Below are 19,207 nucleotides of genomic sequence, written 5' to 3' on the forward strand. Positions count from 1 at the left end.
AACTGGGCAGGGAATTCCACAGATTCACAACCCTTTGTGTGAAGAAGTTCCTCCTCAACTCAGTCCTAAATCTGCTTCCCCTTATTTTGAGGCTATGCCCCTAGTTCTAGTTTCACCTGCCAGTGGAAACAACCTCCCTGCTTCTATCTTAATTACTCCCTTCATAATCTTTTCTGTTTCTATAAGACCTCCCTTCACTCTTCTGAATTCCAATGAGTATAGTCCCAGTCTACTCAGTCTCTCCTCATAATCCAACCCTCTCAACTCCGGAATCAACCGAGTGAATCTCCTCTGCACCCCCTCCAGTGCCAGTATATCCTTTCTCAAGTAAGGAGACCAAAACTGTACCCAGTACTCCAGGTGTGGCCTCACCAGCACCTTATACAGCTGCAACATAACCTCGCTGTTTTTAAACTTTATCCCTCTCGCAATGAAGGACAAAATTCCATTTGCCTTTTTAATTACCTGCTGCACCTGCAAACCAACTCCTTGTGATTCCTGCACAAGGACACCCGGGTCCCTCTGCACAGCAGCAAGATGCAATTTAAATGCTCCATTTTGCTGTTATTCCTACCAAAATGGATGATCTCACATTTAGCAACATTGTACTCCATCTGCCAGACCCTCGCCCACTCACTTAGACTATCTATAATCCCTTTGCAGGCTTTCAGCATCCTCTGCACACTTTGCTCTGCCACTTATCTTGGTGTCATGTGTGAATTTTGACACACTACACTTGGTCCCTAATTCTAAACCATCTATGTAAATTGTAAACAATTGCGGTCCCAACACTGATCCCTGAGGCACATCACTAGACACTGATCGCCAACCAGAAAAACATCCATTTACCCCCACACTTTGCTTTCTGTTAGTTAACCAATCCTCTATCCATGCTAATACATTACCCATAACACTGTGCACCTTTATCTTATGTAGCAGTCTTTGGTGTGGCACCTTGTCAAATACCTTCTGGAAATCCAGATACACCAATCCACAGGTTCCCCATTGTCCACATGTAATGTTCTCAAAGAATTCCACCAACATGATCTGCCCTTCATGAACTCATGCTGCGTTTTACCAATGGGACAATTTATATCCAGATATCTCACCATTTCTTCCTTCATGATAGATTCAAGCTTTTTCCCTACTACAGAAGTTAAGCTAACCAATCTATAGTTACCCGCCTTTTGTCTACCTCCTTTTTTAAACAGTGGCGTCACATTTGCTGTTTTCCAATCTGTGGGAACCACCCCAGAGTCCAGCAAATTTTGGTAAATTACTACTAGTGCGTTTGCTATTTCTCCCGTCATCTCATTTTGTACCCTGGGATGCATTCCAACAGGACCAGGAGAGTTGTCTACCTTTAGCCCCATTAACTTGCCCAACACTACCTCTTTTGTGATAATGATAGTTTCTAGGTTCCCATAGCCTTCCTGTCATCAATTTTTAGCATGTTATTTGTGTCTTCCACTGTGAAGACCGACACAAAATACCTGTTCAACGCCTCAACCATTTTCTCATTTCCAGTTATTACATCCCCCTTCTCATCCTCTAAAGGACCAATGCTTAATTTTGAATGCTACGAGCATTCAGATAAAGTGCCCTTATGCTAGTTTCTGTACCTTCTTTTTGAATTCTAACTCTTCCATTAATAACACCTCCTCAGTTCTCCTTTTCTTTAACTATTTTCCTGATTTGTGATGTAGTTGGAACCTCCCCACATTTTGACTTGGTTCCTCCTTCTCAGACTCCTTACATAGGTTTCCACCCCCCTGGCATATTAATTAAAACTCTAGCAAATACTCTAGCAAATACTCCCCCCTCGGACATCAGTATTCAATACTCCGGCCTCACTGGGACGGCAATGATTCTCCAGTTGGAACCGTCAGCTCTCTCAGTCCCACCCCCATGTTTGCTTAATTACATTTTCTGAGTTTCGGGTGGACTGTGTGTTGGAAATCTCACCACAGCCGACTCTAACACATGGAAAATCACAGGCCAGGGAGGGAAATACTTCAACCAGCCTCCCAGAAGCTGAGGCTCCGTGCTGGGAGTACACGTCAGAAAATAAACCCCCTTTTCTTGTTTATTTGCTGTCCAGTATGGCTGCCAGGGCTGTAAGGCTGTCCCACCATCCAACTCATAAATGAATGTAGGCTGTTAAATTAGAGAAGAGCAGAATGGTTGAGAGAACAGTGCATCCCTATTTTCTCCTGCCAGAGGCTTCCTGACTCATTCACCACTTTCTCTGTCCACTCGGGGGTACATTTGGGAGGGAGGACGTGAGATGATTTCGTCAAAGGCCAGCAGTGGCAATGGTGGGGAGAGGGGGAAGGACGCCAAAAGGAATCAGGGCAAAGTTCCAGCAGTTCCTGACCAAGGTCAAACTGATCTTTAGGAAGGTGTGGAAATCTCCAGGCTTTTTGATCCGATGCTAATGGAAAGGCAGCTCAGGAACATACATATCAATCATCAGTGCAGTGTCAGTTGGTTTTGAAAGGAAGTCATCTAACTTCCTGTGGAAAAGCTGCATCTCCAAATGACTAGGTGTAAGACAATGTGGAATTCTCAGTCGGACAGTAGCAGCAATCACACCAATCCTTGGCTTGGGTTTGCTCAGTGAGGAGTATCGGGTATCATGTGTTAACTGGCAAGGGTTGGTAGAAAGGATGGTTTCATCTGAAGTCCTAAATTCAATCATTATTTTTTGAATAACTCTAGACTACAGGAAATGATGAGACTGGCTTCACTAATGAACATGTCCGCTATTCAGCGGGGCAGCAGAGTGGCACGGTGGTTAGCACGGTTGTCTCACAGCACCAGGGACCCAGGTTCAATTCCAGCCTCGGGTCACTGTCTGTATGGAGATTGCACATTCTCCCCGTGTCTGCGTGGGATTCCTCCGGGTGCTCTGGTTTCCTCCCACACCCCAACAATGCGTGGGTTAGGGTGATTAGCCATGGTAAATGCATGGATTACGTGGATAGGGTGGGGAGGGTCTGGGTTAGATACTCTGTCAGAGAGTCAGTTCAGACTTGATGGGCCACATGGCCTCTTCAGTACTGTAGGGATTCTATCTTTAATAAATTGATAGATTAGTTACCAATCACTATGATTGCAACCATTTGAAAGAAACTTCTATTCATTTCTGTGTTTGCTTCTTTAAATTATTCTGTGAATTAATTTTGATGATGAAGCACTTTGGGATATCTTGAGGATGTGGAGGAGACTATATAAATGCAAGTCATTTTCTTATTTGAAGCTAAGAGATAAGATTTTTATTGATGTTTCAAGATTTTTTCAAGTCTGCATGCTCTCTGGAAATGAATGGTTTCTGATTTCTCCCTCTGGGTGCTCGGCACTTTACCATATCTATCAAAACTTCTTAGTGGGCGATCAAAAATATTCTCCAATTAAACATTGGTTAGAACAAAGCCATTGGGTCGAATTTTCACGAATGAGGTGGAACGCTTGAGTTTAGGAAATTGCTCGACTCGGGCACTGTTTCTGCTCTGGGGAGGCAGGGGCAGGACTGAGCCAGGCTTGTGGATCCCGGGTGCAGTTTGGATCTGGCTCCAGAGGTGAGCGAATGGTCAGGTGGGCTGGTTAAAGGATGGTCCTCTGGCACCTCATCCTAGTTGCATTGAAGTCTTGTTAGGCAATTTGAAAACTGTATCAACAGAAATGGGTGGCCAGACGCCTGGTTCTCCAGATGAGTGCAATATGAATATCCGGCTGAATTCCAAGACTCACTAATCAATTAGCTCAGCATGGGTCGTTTATGCAGACTGACTGATATCTTAATGAAGTTATAATAAGTTATTTATTTATACCTTTTTTTTCAATGTCTTTATGTTTGTTTAGACGAAATTAAAAGCGGGATAAAACACTTGTTATTGAACCTATGAAAGGAAGTGTCTGATTGATACTCGTATAGGGTCATAAATGCAGGAGTTATTTTCAAAGTATTTTTTCTGAATGGGTGTTACTTCGTGATCATTTCAAGACTTGCCATGGTTATTAAATGACTGGTTTAGTTCATTGTGTATACCAGGTGAGTGGCCATGGAGGGGGGCACGAGTAAAACCTTTTAAATGTACCTTTGAAGAAATTCCTGAACTTCTCCAGGAGGCCACGAACCACAGATCCTCAAGAAGCTGCCCTAAAAATTGCAGGAAGTGGAGTGGAGGTTGGGGGGAGGAGTGGGGGGGGTGAGGATCTATGAGTTGCCCACCCCCATAATGGAAATGGCCAGGTTGGGAGTGCAGGGAGTGGGCTGGCTACCTGCAACCTTATTTTTTGCTGGTAAAAATTGCCAACACTGGAGATGAGGATAGGAATCTTGGAATTGTGTCATTCCCTTCATTTTTAATGGCTCTGGAATTGATCCAACTCCGCAAAAATCCATGCCGCTGTCTTTCGTTCCAACCATTAACTTTGTTCAATAAACACCAACTTCACCCTCTCACCTGGTCAAAGATAACACTACACTTTTGCCTGCATAAACAGACCCTGCTGAGCTAGTCAATTGGTGAGTCTTGAAATTCAGCCAAGCATTCATAATTAAGTAATCTGGAGAAACAGATTGTCTGAGGCTGAACAGGACCTTGGAAGCCTATTTTAACCCTGAGCTGCCACCCATATATCCTCCTGATCTGCAAGATTGCCTATTTCCATCTCTATAACATCAGCAGGTCTATGTCCCACCTGTGCTAATCTGTTGCTATAACTTCCATCTTTATTATCTCCAAACTTGATGATTCCAGTGTCTTTTGGGCTGGCCTCCCATGTTGCCCAACTTGGTAAATTTAAACACATCCAACTTTCTGCTGCCTGCACACTAAGTCCAATTCACCCATGCTGCTATGCTGGGTCATCTACATCGGTACTGCCTGCATTTTATGATTTTCATCCTTGTCCCCAAATCCCTCCATTGCCTCAGCCCTTCCATACTCTCCAGCCCTGTAACCTTCTGAGATCTTTGCAGCCCTGATTGTCATTGTTTCACATGTGGTGATCTCGCTTTCAGCTGCCAAGACCTAAACTCTGAAATTTCATCAAAATCATAGAAACCCTACAGTACAGAAGGAGGCCATTCAGCCCATCGTGTCTGCACCAACCACAATCCCCCTGTATCTCTACATATTTACTCTCTAATCCGTCTAACTTACACATCTCAGGACACTAAGGGGCAATTTTAGCATGGCCAATGCACTCTAACCCACACATCTTTGGACTGTGGGAGGAAACCGGTGCACCCGGAGGAAACCCACGCAGACATGAGGAGAATGTGCAAACTCCTCTCAGACAGTGACCCGAGCCGGGAATCGAACCCAGGTCCCTGGAGCTGTGAAGCAGCAGTGCTAACCATTGTGCTACCGTGCCGCCCATCTCCTCCCTGTGCATCTCTAACTTTCTTTCCTCTGTTTCAATATTCCTTAAAAGCAAACTCACTGACTAACATTTCCATCACTCGTCCTAATATCTCCTCATCGTGCATGGCATCGAGATAATGCTCTTATGAAGCATCCTGGGACATTTTACTACATTCAAGGTGCTACACAAATGCAATGTTGTCTATTTTCTGCAGTCAAGAAATGAAGCCCAGGTCACTGTTTTAGTCGGAAAGGGATTGAAGGTCAGGCCCAATGTTTCGTCATCAATGCTCTCTGCTCATGGTTGGCAAGACTGACCAAAGCCTCAGCACCAAGCTGCCCACATCCATACTGAGTCACAATCTAGTGTAACGTGCTGTAGACAGATAATATTCCTTGTGATTGACTGATTCACACTTTGTATCCAAAATTTAATAGCTTGAGGGAGTTAGGTCTCTTCTCCCTGGAGAGACGAAGGTTGAGAGGTGACCTGATAGAGGTTTATAAAATGTTGAGAGGAATAGATAGGTTGGATTCTCGGAGGCTATTTCCCAGGGCTGAAATGGTCGCTATGAGAGGACACAGGTTTAAGGTGCTGGGGAGCAGGTACAGAGGAGATGTCAGGGGTAAGTTTTTCACTCAGAGGGTGGTGAGTGAGTGGAATCGGCTGCCGTCGGTGGTGGAGGCAAACTCATTGGGGTCTTTTAAGAGACTTCTGGATGAGTACATGGGATTTAATGGGATTGAGGGTTATAGATAGGCCTGGTAGGTAGGGATATGATCGGTGCAACTTGTGGGCCGAAGGGCCTGTTTGTGCTGTAGTGTTCTATGTTCTATGAAAAACACTAACGCAATCAATAAAGAAATGGTAATTTCACATGAAACTTCCAATACACACAACAAATGAGAAAAGAACATGAACCAAATGTAACAAGTGCTGAAACTGTTTTCAGCAGGTCATCATAATATTTCCAACAGAGGCCAGTGTCCAGGTGAGAAGCCTGAGCCTCGAGTTCCTGGGAGTTAGAATTATAGAATCCCTACAGTGCAGAGAGAGAGAGAGCACTGGGCTCATCAAACCTGCACCAAAAACAATCCCACCCAGGCCCAATCCCTGTAACCCTACATATCACCCTGTTAACCTCCCTACACTGAGGGGCAATTTAACATGGCCAGTCCAGCTAACCTGTATACCTTTGGACTGTGGGAGGAAGCCAGAGCATCCAAGGGAAACCCACGCAGACACGGAGAGAATGTGCAAAAACTCCACATGGACAGTCACCCGAGGCTGGAATTGAACCTGGGTCCCTGGCGCTGTGAGGCAGCAGTTCTAACCACCGTGCGCCATTCATTTCTAATAACACAATTATTTATGTTGTTGACTGATCAGACAGTGACAGACATTCAGATGGAACTTTCCACTTATATAATCCATTATCATGTCAAAACATCTCAAAGAGTTTCACACAATCAGTTAACAGGATAATACGTCGGGCTGTGATGACTCAGAATCACGGCTCAGAAGGAGGCCATTTGGTCCATCGTGTCTGTACCGGCTCTCCAAATGATCATTCTGACTTGGTGTCATTCTCCTGCCTTTCCTCTGTACCCTGAACACTGTTTCAATTCAAATAAACATCTAACGCCCTCTTGAACACTTTGATTGAACCTTCCTCCACCACACTTCCAGGCTCAAACCACTCATTGTGTTTAAAAGTTTTTTTCTCACTGCTATAAAGCAGAGGTTGATCCCCGCTCTGAACTGTACGCAATATTCTAGCTGAGGTCTAACTAGTTCAGCAAAACCTCCTTGCTCTTGTACTCTGTGCCCCTCTAAATAAAGCCCAGAATACGCTTTATTAACTGCCCGCTCCATCTGTTCTGCCATCATCAATGATCTAGATATATATATTTATAGATATGTAGGTATAATTCCCACATAGGTATGCTCCTCTGCTCCTGACCCCTTTTAAGAATTTCACCCCTTATTTTTTATTGTCTCTCTACGTTCTTCCAACCAAAATGCATCATCTCACACTTCTCCACATTCAACTTCATCTGCCACCTATCTGCCCACTCCACCAACTTGTTTACATCCTCACAGTTTACAATACTTCCAAGTTTTGTATCAACTGCAAACTTTGGAATTGTCCTGGGAGTGCAAAGATCTAGATTATTAATATATATCAGAAAAAGCAAGGGTCCCAATACCAACCCCTGGGGATCCCCACTACAAACCTTCCTCCAATCCAAAAACCTATCCATTGACTCTCTGCTTCCTATTATTTAGCCAATTTTGTGTCCACATTGCTACTGTCCCTTTTATTCTATGAGCTATAACTTTTCTCACAGGTTTGTTGTGTGGTACGGTATCGAGTACTTTTTGAAAGTCCATGTACACCACATCAACCGCATTACCCTCATCGACCTTTTCAGTTATCTCCTGAAAAAACTCCAGCAAGTTAGTTAAATACGATTTATCCTTTAGAAATCCATTCTTCCCAATCAACCCTCATTTTTCCATGTGACTATTAATTCTATCCAGAATAATCGCTTCCAGGAGGTTACTGAGGTTAAATTGGTTGATCTGTATTTACTGGGGCAATCTTTTGAACTAGGGAGCATTATTTGCAATTTTCCAGTCCTCTGGCTCCTTCTCTGAGACTAGGGAAGGCTGAAAGATTATGGCCAGTGGCCCTGTGATTTTTGTATGTAGGTGACATGATAATCATTCTACATTAGCAAGCTTTAAGAGAAAGCAATGAGGGGCAGATCACCTCAATTGGTTTTTTGCTGGTATTATTAGAGGAAGGAATGTTGGCCAGGACACTGGAAGAACACCCAATGCTTCTTTAAATAGTGTCCTGTATCTTTACCACCTACAAAACTAGGCAGAGGAAGCCTCGCTCCATCACTGGGTGACACATTCTTCATTGTTGCACTGGAATGTCAATCCCGGTCATGAACTGTGATTCCAAAGTTCGGGGTTTGAACCCATAGCCTTCTCAATCAGAGGAGAGAGCTCTCACTAGTGCTGATATGTAGTAACCTTTCAGATTATTATAGCGCAACAATGCTGAGAAATCTGGCCATTAAAGCAACACAAACAAGCCGAATCCAACTAAACCCACATTATAGCCAACGTTATAACACAAAGCAGGGGAAAATCCACCTGGCATTTGTTACCGATGGTTATTCTGAGCCCCTCCCTTCCAATATAACCTCTCAAACTGTGGGAAAATGCTACGTACCTTCAGTGACCTCTGGATCTTTCGCAACAGCTCCTGTGGGAAGAGGGGAGAATTAGTTAGAACAGCGTAGTATCCCAGGACACATCATTACTTAGCCTAAGCTACAGACCGATTAACAGGAGGTTACAGCGTGTGCTGTCAGCCAGAACAACTTATTGTAGGGCTGTCCACTGTAAAGAATAAGTGCCAGTACTCTGCACTGTTATAGTGTACAGGGCGACATTGCCAAGGTGCCAGGGCACTGCTCAGCCATGTCCCTCACCACCCGGGGGTGTACTCAGAGCTGTCTGGCACATTGAATCTGGAGCAGCAAGAGGCAGAAGCAACAAAATGTGGTTGGAATTTGGAGTTGAGTTGTTAAAGTTGCTGGTTTGACCTCCAGCTGACTGGGACGCCTGGTGCACAAAGGAATGAAACAGGAGCAGCAGTAGGCCATTCAGCCCCTCGAGCCTGCTCTGTCATTCAGTAAGATCAAGGACGCGCCACGTTTCACTGGCAGGATGGTGACTAATCAGCAGAGAGGGATTGAAGAGGATTAGTAAACAGCGGCAGGGAAGTTATTTGTGGAACGCGGTGGAAACAGATTCAATTATAACATTCAAACTAAAATTAGATAAAATATCCTCAGAGGAATTCCACGGGAAACACAGCTGTGAAGCAAGATGCACGGTTTGGTGGCAGCTTGATGCATGTTCTCCTCCAGGCTACTGGGCCATGGTGGGTGGTCCTCTATCCCCAGGGACAGAACGAAGTGATCACCCCTCCTAATCAAACAAGACTCGATGAGATTGTGGAGGGGCTCAGCAGCCGTGGGGTCATCCTGGCTGTAACGCTACAAGGTTGGTAACAACCTCCTGTGCTCAGCAAGGGTTGGTACCACATGCCAGGTCCCTCAGGAGGCAGCAGTTGGATCAGTGTGAAGGTGCAGGTGCCACAGTGCTGGAAATGGATGACGGCACTCAGGTTTCTTGGCTTTAGCTTTGTCAACAAGCGCGCGCCTGGCACTGCCAACTCAAACAAGGTGACATCAACAAACACAGCAACAAGTGTGTGAGGCAGCTAAGAGTTGTCTTTGCTGTGGTGTGGCCATTAACATTGTCCTTCCAGGTTGCTACAGGAGAAGAGGGCCCAGACTGGTGTCAGACTCTGGTCACTGGGCGGCACAGTGGTTAGCACTGCTGCTTCACAGCTCCAGGGTCCTGGGTTCGATTCCCAGCTCGGGTCACTGTCTGTGTGGAATTTGCACATTCTCCTCGTGTCTGCGTGGGTTTCCTCCAGTTGCTCTGGTTTCTTCCCACAATCCAAAGATATGCAGATTAGGTAAATTGGCCATGCTAAAATTTCTCCTTAGTGTCCTGAGATGCGTAGGTTAGAGGAATTAGCAGATAAAATATGGAGGGATATGGGGTTAGGGTCTGGGTGGGATTGTGTTCGGTGCAGACTCGATGGGCCGAAGGGTCTCTTTCTGCACTGTAGGGTTCTATGATTCTGTGTTTGACATCCTGGACGAGGGAGCTCAGAGACTGATAAAGTGTCCCATTGAGTTACTAAGAAGATCTGAAGCTGACCCTTGGAGGTTGTCAGAGGTTCAAGGCCACAGTGGCCAGTGTTACAAGGCCTTTGGCAACCAGTGACCGTCTGCCTGGAGGCTTCCAGCTTCCTGTAACATGTACTGTTGGCCATCTCCAGGCAGCTCCACCTTGAGCAGTCGATCCTGCTTGAATGATTGGGTCCCCACTTCCTCTCCTGTACCCTCCTGCTGCTCGAGGTTCTGCTCTTCCTACACTGTTGCCCCTCATTGCCATTTGGCTGGAAGTCTCAGAGCCGTGGCCCAGTGCCAGCTGCAGCCTTCCTCCTGGACAGGTGGCGGTCCATTGCTCTCGCAAGCTTTGCCCCTTCTTTACTGCCCTCGCAGTGCCAAAGAGGTGTTGACCTCATTCAAAGCCCAAGCACTGAGTGCCCATCACCCTGCCACCTGAAAATGCTTCCATTCCAAGCACCCAATCCCCCTTTGTCCACTGATCCTCCTGTGTGGCTGGGGTGATGTCTTAAAGCAAGCACGTCTGGTTTCCAGTTCTGTACCCCCCTCACTGCAGCGGGTTGGTTTCTGAAAGTGTGGGTAACTCCTTCAAAAATCTTCACACTCCAGCCTTGACAAGCTCTAAACAAGTTTCAAAACAGTTTAATTCACCTCTATTGAGTGAAGAGCAGGATTCCTGGAACCCAGCCTTAACCCTACCACCCCGGTGAAGACTGCTGGTACTGATCCTGTAACTGACATGCTGTCTGGCCCCAGTATTTTCCGGACTTTGATTTGATTTAGTATGTATTGGGATACAGTGAAAAATATTGTTTCTTGTGCGCTATACAGACCATTCATAGAATACATAAGAGAGAAGGAAAGGAGAGAGTGCAGACTATAGTGTTACAGTCATAGCTAGGGTGCAGAGAAAGATCAACTTTATATAAGGTCAGTCCATTCAGAAACCTGACAGCAGCAGGAAGGAAGCTGTTCTTGAGCTGGTTGGTACGTGACCTCAGACTTGTGTATCTTTTTCCCAATAGAAGAAAGTGGAAGACAGAATGTCTGGGGTGCGGGGGGTCCTTGATTATGCTGGCTGCTTTTCCACTACTAGAAGGATGTGGAGGCTTTGGAGAGGGTGCAGAAAAGATTTACCAGGATGTTGCCTGGTATGGAGGGCATTAGCTATGAGGAGAGGTTGGAGAAACTTGGTTTGTTCCCATTGGAGCAACGGAGGTTGAGGGGCGACCTGATAGAAGTCTACAAGATTATGAGAGGCATGGACAGAGTGGATAGTCAGAAGCTTTTTCCCAGGGTAGAAGAGTCAATTAGTAGGGGGACACAGGTTTAAGGTGTGAGGGGCAAGTTTTTACACAGAGAATGGTGGGTGCCTGGGACTCATTGCTGGGGGAGGAAATGGAAGTGGATACAGTAGTGACTTTTAAGGGGCGTCTTGACAAGTACACGAATGAGATGGGAATAGAGGGATATCGTCCTCGGAAGCGTAAGGGGTTTTAGTTCAGTCGCGCAGCATGGTCAGTGCAGGCTTGGAGGGCCGAAGGGCCTGTTCCTGTGCTGTCATTTTCTTTGTTCAAGTCTTCATATTTACATTTCATGGACTGAACAGTGGCTTGGGAATCAGCTGGATTTATGAAGCGACGTTGGGGGAAAAATAAACATCAAAAACACTCCCCGGATTATTTCCTGCAGAGAAGATGGGTCAACACTGCCCCCAACAGGATCTTCTGCTTTTATTGAAGTCTATGGCATGGATTGCACGTCCCACCACAGGGATCAACTTTAGCAAGACTGGATGAGCGCACCAGCTGGCAAGGTCAGAAAATTCCAACCGTTGTTTAACAGCAGGGAGAACAACTGTCCAGAAGCCACGCAAGTTTATTAAAATTCATTTGTGGGACACAGGCATCGCTGGCTGGCCAGAATTTATTGCCCATCTCTAGTTGCCCCTGTTCAGAGGGCAGCTGAGAGTCAACTACATAGCTGTGGCTCTGTAGGTCAGGCCAGGTAAGGACGGCAGATTTCCTTCCCTAAAGAATATTAGTGAACCAGATGGGTTTTTCTGACAATTGACAATGGTTTATCGGTTGATTATCGGTAGATTCTTAATTCCAGATACTTTTTATTGAATTCAAATTCCACCATCTGCTATGGTGGGATTTGAACCTGGATCCCCCAGAACATCAGCTGAGTTTCTGGATTAATATTGATAATACCATGAGGCCATCGCCTCCCCTAAGTTAACAGGTTTTTCCGCGTCCGTGCCTTTGGTACAAAGTGGTCTTGAAATCAATCAGAAAACATTTTGCCCAGGTTCTCGTATGGGCATTGTGGTGACAGGTAACGTCCAAATATCCTTAAAGCACCTGGGATATTTGTTTTGCCCGATTACAGCCAAGTTACATTTGTGAGCCATCTGCATTGGAGCAACCAGAGACGGTCAAACTATCCTTAGCATCCTTAACACCCATTGGTGCACTCTCCTCAGTCATTGCTAGTATTTTCCTAGTGACCTACAAAACAGGCTCCTTTAGTCAACATTGTAAATTTATTGAGGCCAAAAGATTTTCAATTAATTTTCCAGCAGTCTCATGAATTGGCTTTATCACCATAAACTTTCAAAAACTTGATACTGTAGCACTTCTTGAATTCTTGAAAGAAGCCAGTGGTGTATTCACATTCTCCCTCAATCCTGTGTGTGTTGTGTGGCAGGTCTGGACTTGCAGCATGGTCAATGGGCCAGTCCACCTTTCACTCCTGCACTGACAAATCCACTCCATTGTAATCTTCAATGTTTCCCTATTATTCATGAGCTTTTGTGAAGGCCACCAATTTGCCTTTCTGCTTCTTTGATTCATATATTTTCCCACATTCACTCAGTTGACTCAAAGATGCACTATAGAACATTGAACATAGAACAACAGCACAAACAGGCCCTTCAGCCCACAAGTTGCGCTGATCACATCCATACATACCAGGCCATAGAACTATCTGTAACTCCCAATCCCATTAAATCCCATGTACTCATCCCGAAGTCTTTTAAAAGTTCGCCTCTACCAATGCCGATGGCAGCCGGTTCCACTCACTCACCACCCTCTGAGTGAAAACCTTACCCCTGACATCTCCTCTGTACCTGCTCCCCAGCACCTTAAACCTGTGTCCTCTCGTAGCGACCATTTCAGCCCTGGGAAATAGCCTCCGAGAATCCACTCTATCTATTCCTCTCAACATCTTATAAACCTCTATCAGGTCGCCTCTCAACCTTCGTTTCTCCAGGGAGAAGAGTCCCAGCTCCCTCAACCTATCCTCATAAGGCATGCCTCCCAATCCAGGCAACATCCTTGTAAATCTCCTCTGCACCCTCTCAATAGCTTCCACATCCTTCCTGTAGTGAGGTGACCAGAACTGCGCACAGTACTCCACAGTACTCTACAGTTAACCAAGTTCCTCCAAGGACTCTACCCTCTTAGCTATCGATAACAAATTACAATCTGATGAACTGGTGCGGTGACAATAATCTCTCCCTCAATGTCAACATAACAAAGGAGATTGTCATCGACTTCAGGAAGTGTGGAGGAGAACATGCCCCTGTCTACATCAACGGAGACGAAGTAGAAATGGTCGAGAGCTTCAAGCTTTTAGGTACCGAGATCACCAACAACCTGTCCTGGTCCCCCCAGCAACGCCTCTACTTTCTCAGAAGATTAAGGGGGGCCTCAATGGCCTCTGGTTCCACTGGCCAGACAAACGCGACTGTTCCCCATTCATGGGCGCAAGTATTTTCCTCGCCAGCGAGGACCCCTGTCTGCGAGGCTGAAAAGGTAACTGAGCCCGGAGATTGAGTGCCAGGCTCGCCAACCACATCTGAATAAATTTCAATAAATTAGCCAGCCTCGCGCCCATTGCTGGCGAGCTAGAAATCCGGCTGGCATTAAGTCTTGCCGGTTGCAAAAACTGGCACCATTTGCGCTAGCCACTTCCCCAGATCATTAAAAGATCAAAACTGAGCATATACGTTGCTTTTTAAAATGGATTTTCTGTCCAATAATCCAACATTTGGATTTGTGTGTGTGAACACACAAATCTCTTAGAAAGAATAGCAGGACTAGAGGGCACAGCCTCAAAATAAGGGGGGAGGGGGAGGCAGTTTAGATCGGAGTTGAGGAGGAACTTCTTCCCTCAAAGGGCGGTGAGTCTCTGGAATTCTCTGCCCGTTGAAGTGGTGGAGGCTACCTCGCTAAATATATTTAAGTCATGGGTAGATAGGTTTCTGACAGACAGGGGAATTAAGGGTTATGGGGAGAAAGCGGGAAAGTGGAACTGATCCATTTCAGATCAGCCATGATCTTATTGAACGGCAGGGCAGGCTTGAAGGGCTAGATGGCCTACTCCTGCTCCTATTTCTTATGTTCTTATGAACAAACTGTGTATTGTCATCGATTTGTCTCCATTGTGTACATGATGTACATTATGTACCTGGTGTTGTGAGACTTCTTACTCCATTATGTACAGACAGATGTCTTTGGGCTGGCTCCATTATTCCTCCAGATAAATTGTTCAATCAGAGGAAACATCTCTGCAAACTCACTCTGTTTTCTCTCTGAACTCTGTCATTGCTATCTTCCAAATTCTGCAAAACAGTCTTCTGGAATTTCTGTTCTCCAACAAGCTTTAGACGCTGGGCCAATTACACCTTTTAACTCTGAGAACAATATACTTTTTGTTAACTAAGGGTAGAGAGTGAAAGAGGTGGAATGGAGTTGAGGTACAGTTTAGCCACAATATAATGATGATGTGGAGATGTCGGCGTTGGACTGGGGTGGGGCACAGTAAGAAGTCTCACAACACCAGGTTGAAGTCCAACAGGTTTATTTGGAATCAAGCACAGCTCCTTCCTCAGCTAAATGATGACTCTCATTCCCCTGATGAAGGAGCAGCACTCCGAAAGCTCGTGATTCCCAATAAACCTGTTGGGACTTTAAGCTGGTGTTGTGAGACTTCTAAGTGAATGATGGAACAGGCTTCAGGGACTGGACGACCTCTTGGGCTTCCCTGGTGTTACTTTTCCATCGACAGAAGTAAAGTCCTTTGTTTAATTGACATGCTGTTCTCGAAGCCACCAAACAACCCGGCTAAATAGTTTGGTGACTAATTTCTACCCATGAGTTGTTTGGAGATCCCGTTGCTACGATATGATGGACGAACAGATTCGTTTCGCCAGCGGGCCATCTGTTATTTTAAATGTCCTTCAACCGTTTTCCTGCACCACTCGATGTTCCATTTAACTGAGGGAACTTTACTCAATTAATATTACTCACAGCAAACATGCTGAATGCCTAAGGAGTTCCTTTACCAGACATGACCTCATCGTGTCTAGTGAACCCGAATGTCGAATGATTCACTCGTCACTTTGTAGATTCCTAATTCTGTTGGACCACAGGGTGAATCGAGAGCAAAAAGAATCTGAATTGAAACACATTTTCCTGATGTCATGCTGAGCAGTCATTACCATTGAAATTTTAACAACATCATAAGGACACAGTTAACCTTTAGATGACTGCCACAGGTCACCTGACTTTACAACTGTTTTTAAGCTTCAGGAAAGCTCCGAGTGGATTAGACATCCTCAGGCACGAGCAGACTTCCGAAAGGTGAGATTTTCAGGCCTCGCTCACCCCAAAATTCCATCTGAGGTCAGTGCACCTTTTCCTGGTCTGTGTCTGGGCCACCACAGGGAAATCCCACCCAATAAGTGGTTTTCTCTGAAGGTATGAAATCTTTGATCGCTTTGAACTTTGCAGCTGATAACGAGACTTTGGATTACTAAACGGGGTTACCACTTGCCTGACTTGGAAGAAGACTTTGCATTTTGTTCAGGTCACAAATAAACAGTGGCCACCGTGGTTCTTTGCTAAAGAAATAGCAGGAAAGTTCGCGGCTTAATTTCAGACCTTGAGCAATGTTGAAGAAATCTCAGCCCAGGAGAGGAGGGGGAGACATCAGAAACAGCCATTGATTCTGCTATAAATTATTAGACAGCTGGAAAGTGCCAGACCTGTAGGAGAAAGAGACTTTCGCAACTCTCTGTAAACCCCGATTCCACCTGTTAATCTGATCTGGCTCTTTGACAGTGGAAGCCATCGCAACTGGAGGGACATCCTACAGCCTCCATATCGTCACTTCAGATAATGCAACACCTCAGCTTCGAAACTTATCAGACCTGCACCCAACCTTGATTAATGTTTATGAAGATTATTTCACCTTTATTTGTAACTTATCCTTTTGTGTGTGTTAACTGTAATCTTTTCTTGAGTAACTTTCAGAGTTAAATAGACTGACTGTTCCCTTTTTACATATAAAACCTTTGCTGCTGGGTTATTTTGAGAGTGAATTACTCACTCCCACGGATAGATACACTCACAAACAAATCCATTGATCACAGGTGACTTTGGGGAAAAATCTTTGGAAAGTATTTGTAGCATCACATTAAAACAGTGAAGACACTTGGGTCTCTGGAGGTGGTCATGAAAAGTGCTATATAAATGCAAGTCTTCCTTTCTTTTCACAGTTCCTGATGATTTACAGGAAGGGGGTTAGTCCCGGCAGTGTGTGTTTCGCTGTTTCTGTTCTGTCGCAGCAAAATGACAAAGCAATAGGCAGATAAGTGATTCCTGTGATGTGTTGGTCAAAAGATAAATGTTGGCAAGACACAGGGTGAACCCCCTCTTCCTCTCCCACTAGCTATCGCAGGACTGTTTATGTAACGTGAACCAATGGATGGGCTAAAATTCAATGTCTGCGCGACACTGGCACACTCCATTGGCACAGCGGTTTCAGCCTAGATTGTTCAACTGAACAAAGACTGGGGTTCAAACAACCCCCTGGATCAAAGGAGTGAGCCGGGATTTGATGAATTGTAGGTATTTTCAACCACTTTTATGGCAAGCATCGTTAACCCACACTAATATAATGCCCGTGTATATCCACAAATGCACGGTGGCACAGTGGTCAGCACTGCTACCTCACAGCACCAGAGACCCAGATTCAATTCCCAGCTCGGGTCACTGTCCGTGTGGAGTCTGCACATTCTCCCCGTGTCTGCGTGGGTTTCCTCCAGATGCTCCAGCTTCCTCCCACAGTCCAAAGCAGTGCAGCTTGGGTGGTTTGGCCATGCTAAATTGCCCCTTAGTGTCTCACGATATCTAAATTAGAGGGATTACAGGGTAAGACTGGGTAAGTATTCGTGCAGACTCAATGGGCTGAATGGCCTCCTTCTGCACTGTAGGGATTCTATGATCCCTCACTATCATTGACGTGGTTCTTTCAATTTATCATTCACATTGCTCCTGAGACTTGGTATAATATTCTGAGTGAGATATAACTCACTGATGTATCTCAGTGTACTGAGTCTGTCCCTCCCTTGAGTAGATCGCCATGTGTATCTGCAATCTCTGCCCGTTGAAGTGGTGGAGGCTACCTCGCTAAATGTATTTAAGTCACGGGTAGATAGATTTCTGATAGACAAGGGAATTAAGGGTTATGGGGAGAGAGTGGGAAAGTGGAACTGATCCACTTCAGATCAGCCATGATCTTATTGAATGGCGGGGCAGGCTCGAAGGGTTAGATGGCCGACTCCTGCTCCTATTTCTTATGTCCAATACCAACTGCATCCAGCAGGTGTCTCCCTAATGATTGCAAAACCCCGATGGGAAAATGGGAATGATCCGTCTCCTCGATTCCCATTTCTCCGTGGGGATCGAGTGTCAAAGAGCCGCAACGTCTTGCAATAAATCCACAGAATTTCTCCGTAAGCGCACAATTTGTTCAGAACAAGGAGACAATGATTTGAAACTTCCAAAGTATCCAAGTGGATAAAGGGAAGATTTCTCCAGGCAAAGGGTCATAGGGATGTGGAACCCACTCCCTGACAGAATCACACGACGTTTCAGGGGAGATACAAACTTATTTGGGAAATCAAGGCATTAGGAAATCCCGGAAGGAGGAGGTAAAAACCGATATGAATTACAGAATGCAGGAGGAGGCCACTTGGCCCATCGAGCCCACACTGACCCCAACAGATCATTCCATCTGGGCCCTCCCCAAAACCACCCCCCCCCCCTTAACCAGCACATCTCTGGACTCTGGGAGGAAACCGGAGCACCCGGAGGAAACCCACGCAAGACACGGGGAGAATTCAACACAATAAGTGTGATTTTCCTGACCCGCTGTGCTGCTCGGGCCGTGTAGCGGGCTGGGAGATGTCAGCAGGGGGCAGGAGTTCCACACCAACCCCACCCCCCCCGCGACCCCCCCCCCCTCTCCCGGTGATTGGGGCTTGCCTGAGCAGGTAGGCGGGGTTTCAGGAACGCTGTAATTGGTGGGAGGGGTGGGGGTACAAGGAGGTGGTGGGGGGGGGGGGTGTGGGAGGCCAGCGGTTGGGGGAGGAGTGGTGTCAGGGAAGTTGGCAATCAGGAGGGGGGAGGAACAGTGACGCATTCAAGACGTTGGTGTTGGCGGTGAGTCTGGAGATGGGGGGGGGTGCTAGTAATGGGGGGGGGGGGCAGTGCGCATGCATCATTCTCCCTCCTGACAGATTGGCGCATGTGCACTGACCCACTCAGCTCACTGATGCCGGCCTCTGGGGTGGGATTGGACAGCTCCCCCTGCCTCCCCCCACCCCCTCCATCCCTTCCAGAGGCAGTCTGTGGAACACAGAGCGCAGGAAATCCATCCCACTAAGCGCGCCCAAAAAGCGGGCGGGTAAATCTCCCGTTTTCTAACTCACTGTGAACTTAAATTTTTTTGGGGCAAAAATCGCCCCATATTCCAACAGCCGAAATAAACGCTGCAAAGGGGCTGGAAAATCTTCCAGTCCTGATGATGTCCGCAGCGGTTTGTGTGCCCTGCACCGTCGACTACCAGAGAACACAATTCAGGGTGGTAATCACTGGCGGGACTGGAAGATCTCACTGGCGGGAAGGGCTGATGCATTTTAGCGAGAGAGTTAGCAAGAAAGACTGAGAATTGGAACTAATGGTTTT

At 46.1% G+C, this 19,207-nt stretch overlaps 1 protein-coding gene across 1 annotated transcript in view; it reads right to left on the reverse strand.

Moving 5' to 3' along the window:
• mrc2 (mannose receptor, C-type 2) overlaps nt 1-19,207 on the reverse strand; it is a 294,508-nt gene that overhangs the window by 51,008 nt on the left and 224,293 nt on the right. Inside the window, exon 16 of the mRNA XM_080213436.1 lies at nt 8,627-8,659. Within this exon, the coding sequence (XP_080069562.1) occupies nt 8,627-8,659 (33 nt within the window). The remainder of the gene's footprint in view (nt 1-8,626; nt 8,660-19,207) is intronic.

Source organism: Carcharhinus amblyrhynchos, chromosome 27 (assembly GCF_965287045.1).
Source record: "Carcharhinus amblyrhynchos chromosome 27, sCarAmb.v2.hapA, whole genome shotgun sequence".
NCBI lineage: Eukaryota > Metazoa > Chordata > Chondrichthyes > Carcharhiniformes > Carcharhinidae > Carcharhinus > Carcharhinus amblyrhynchos.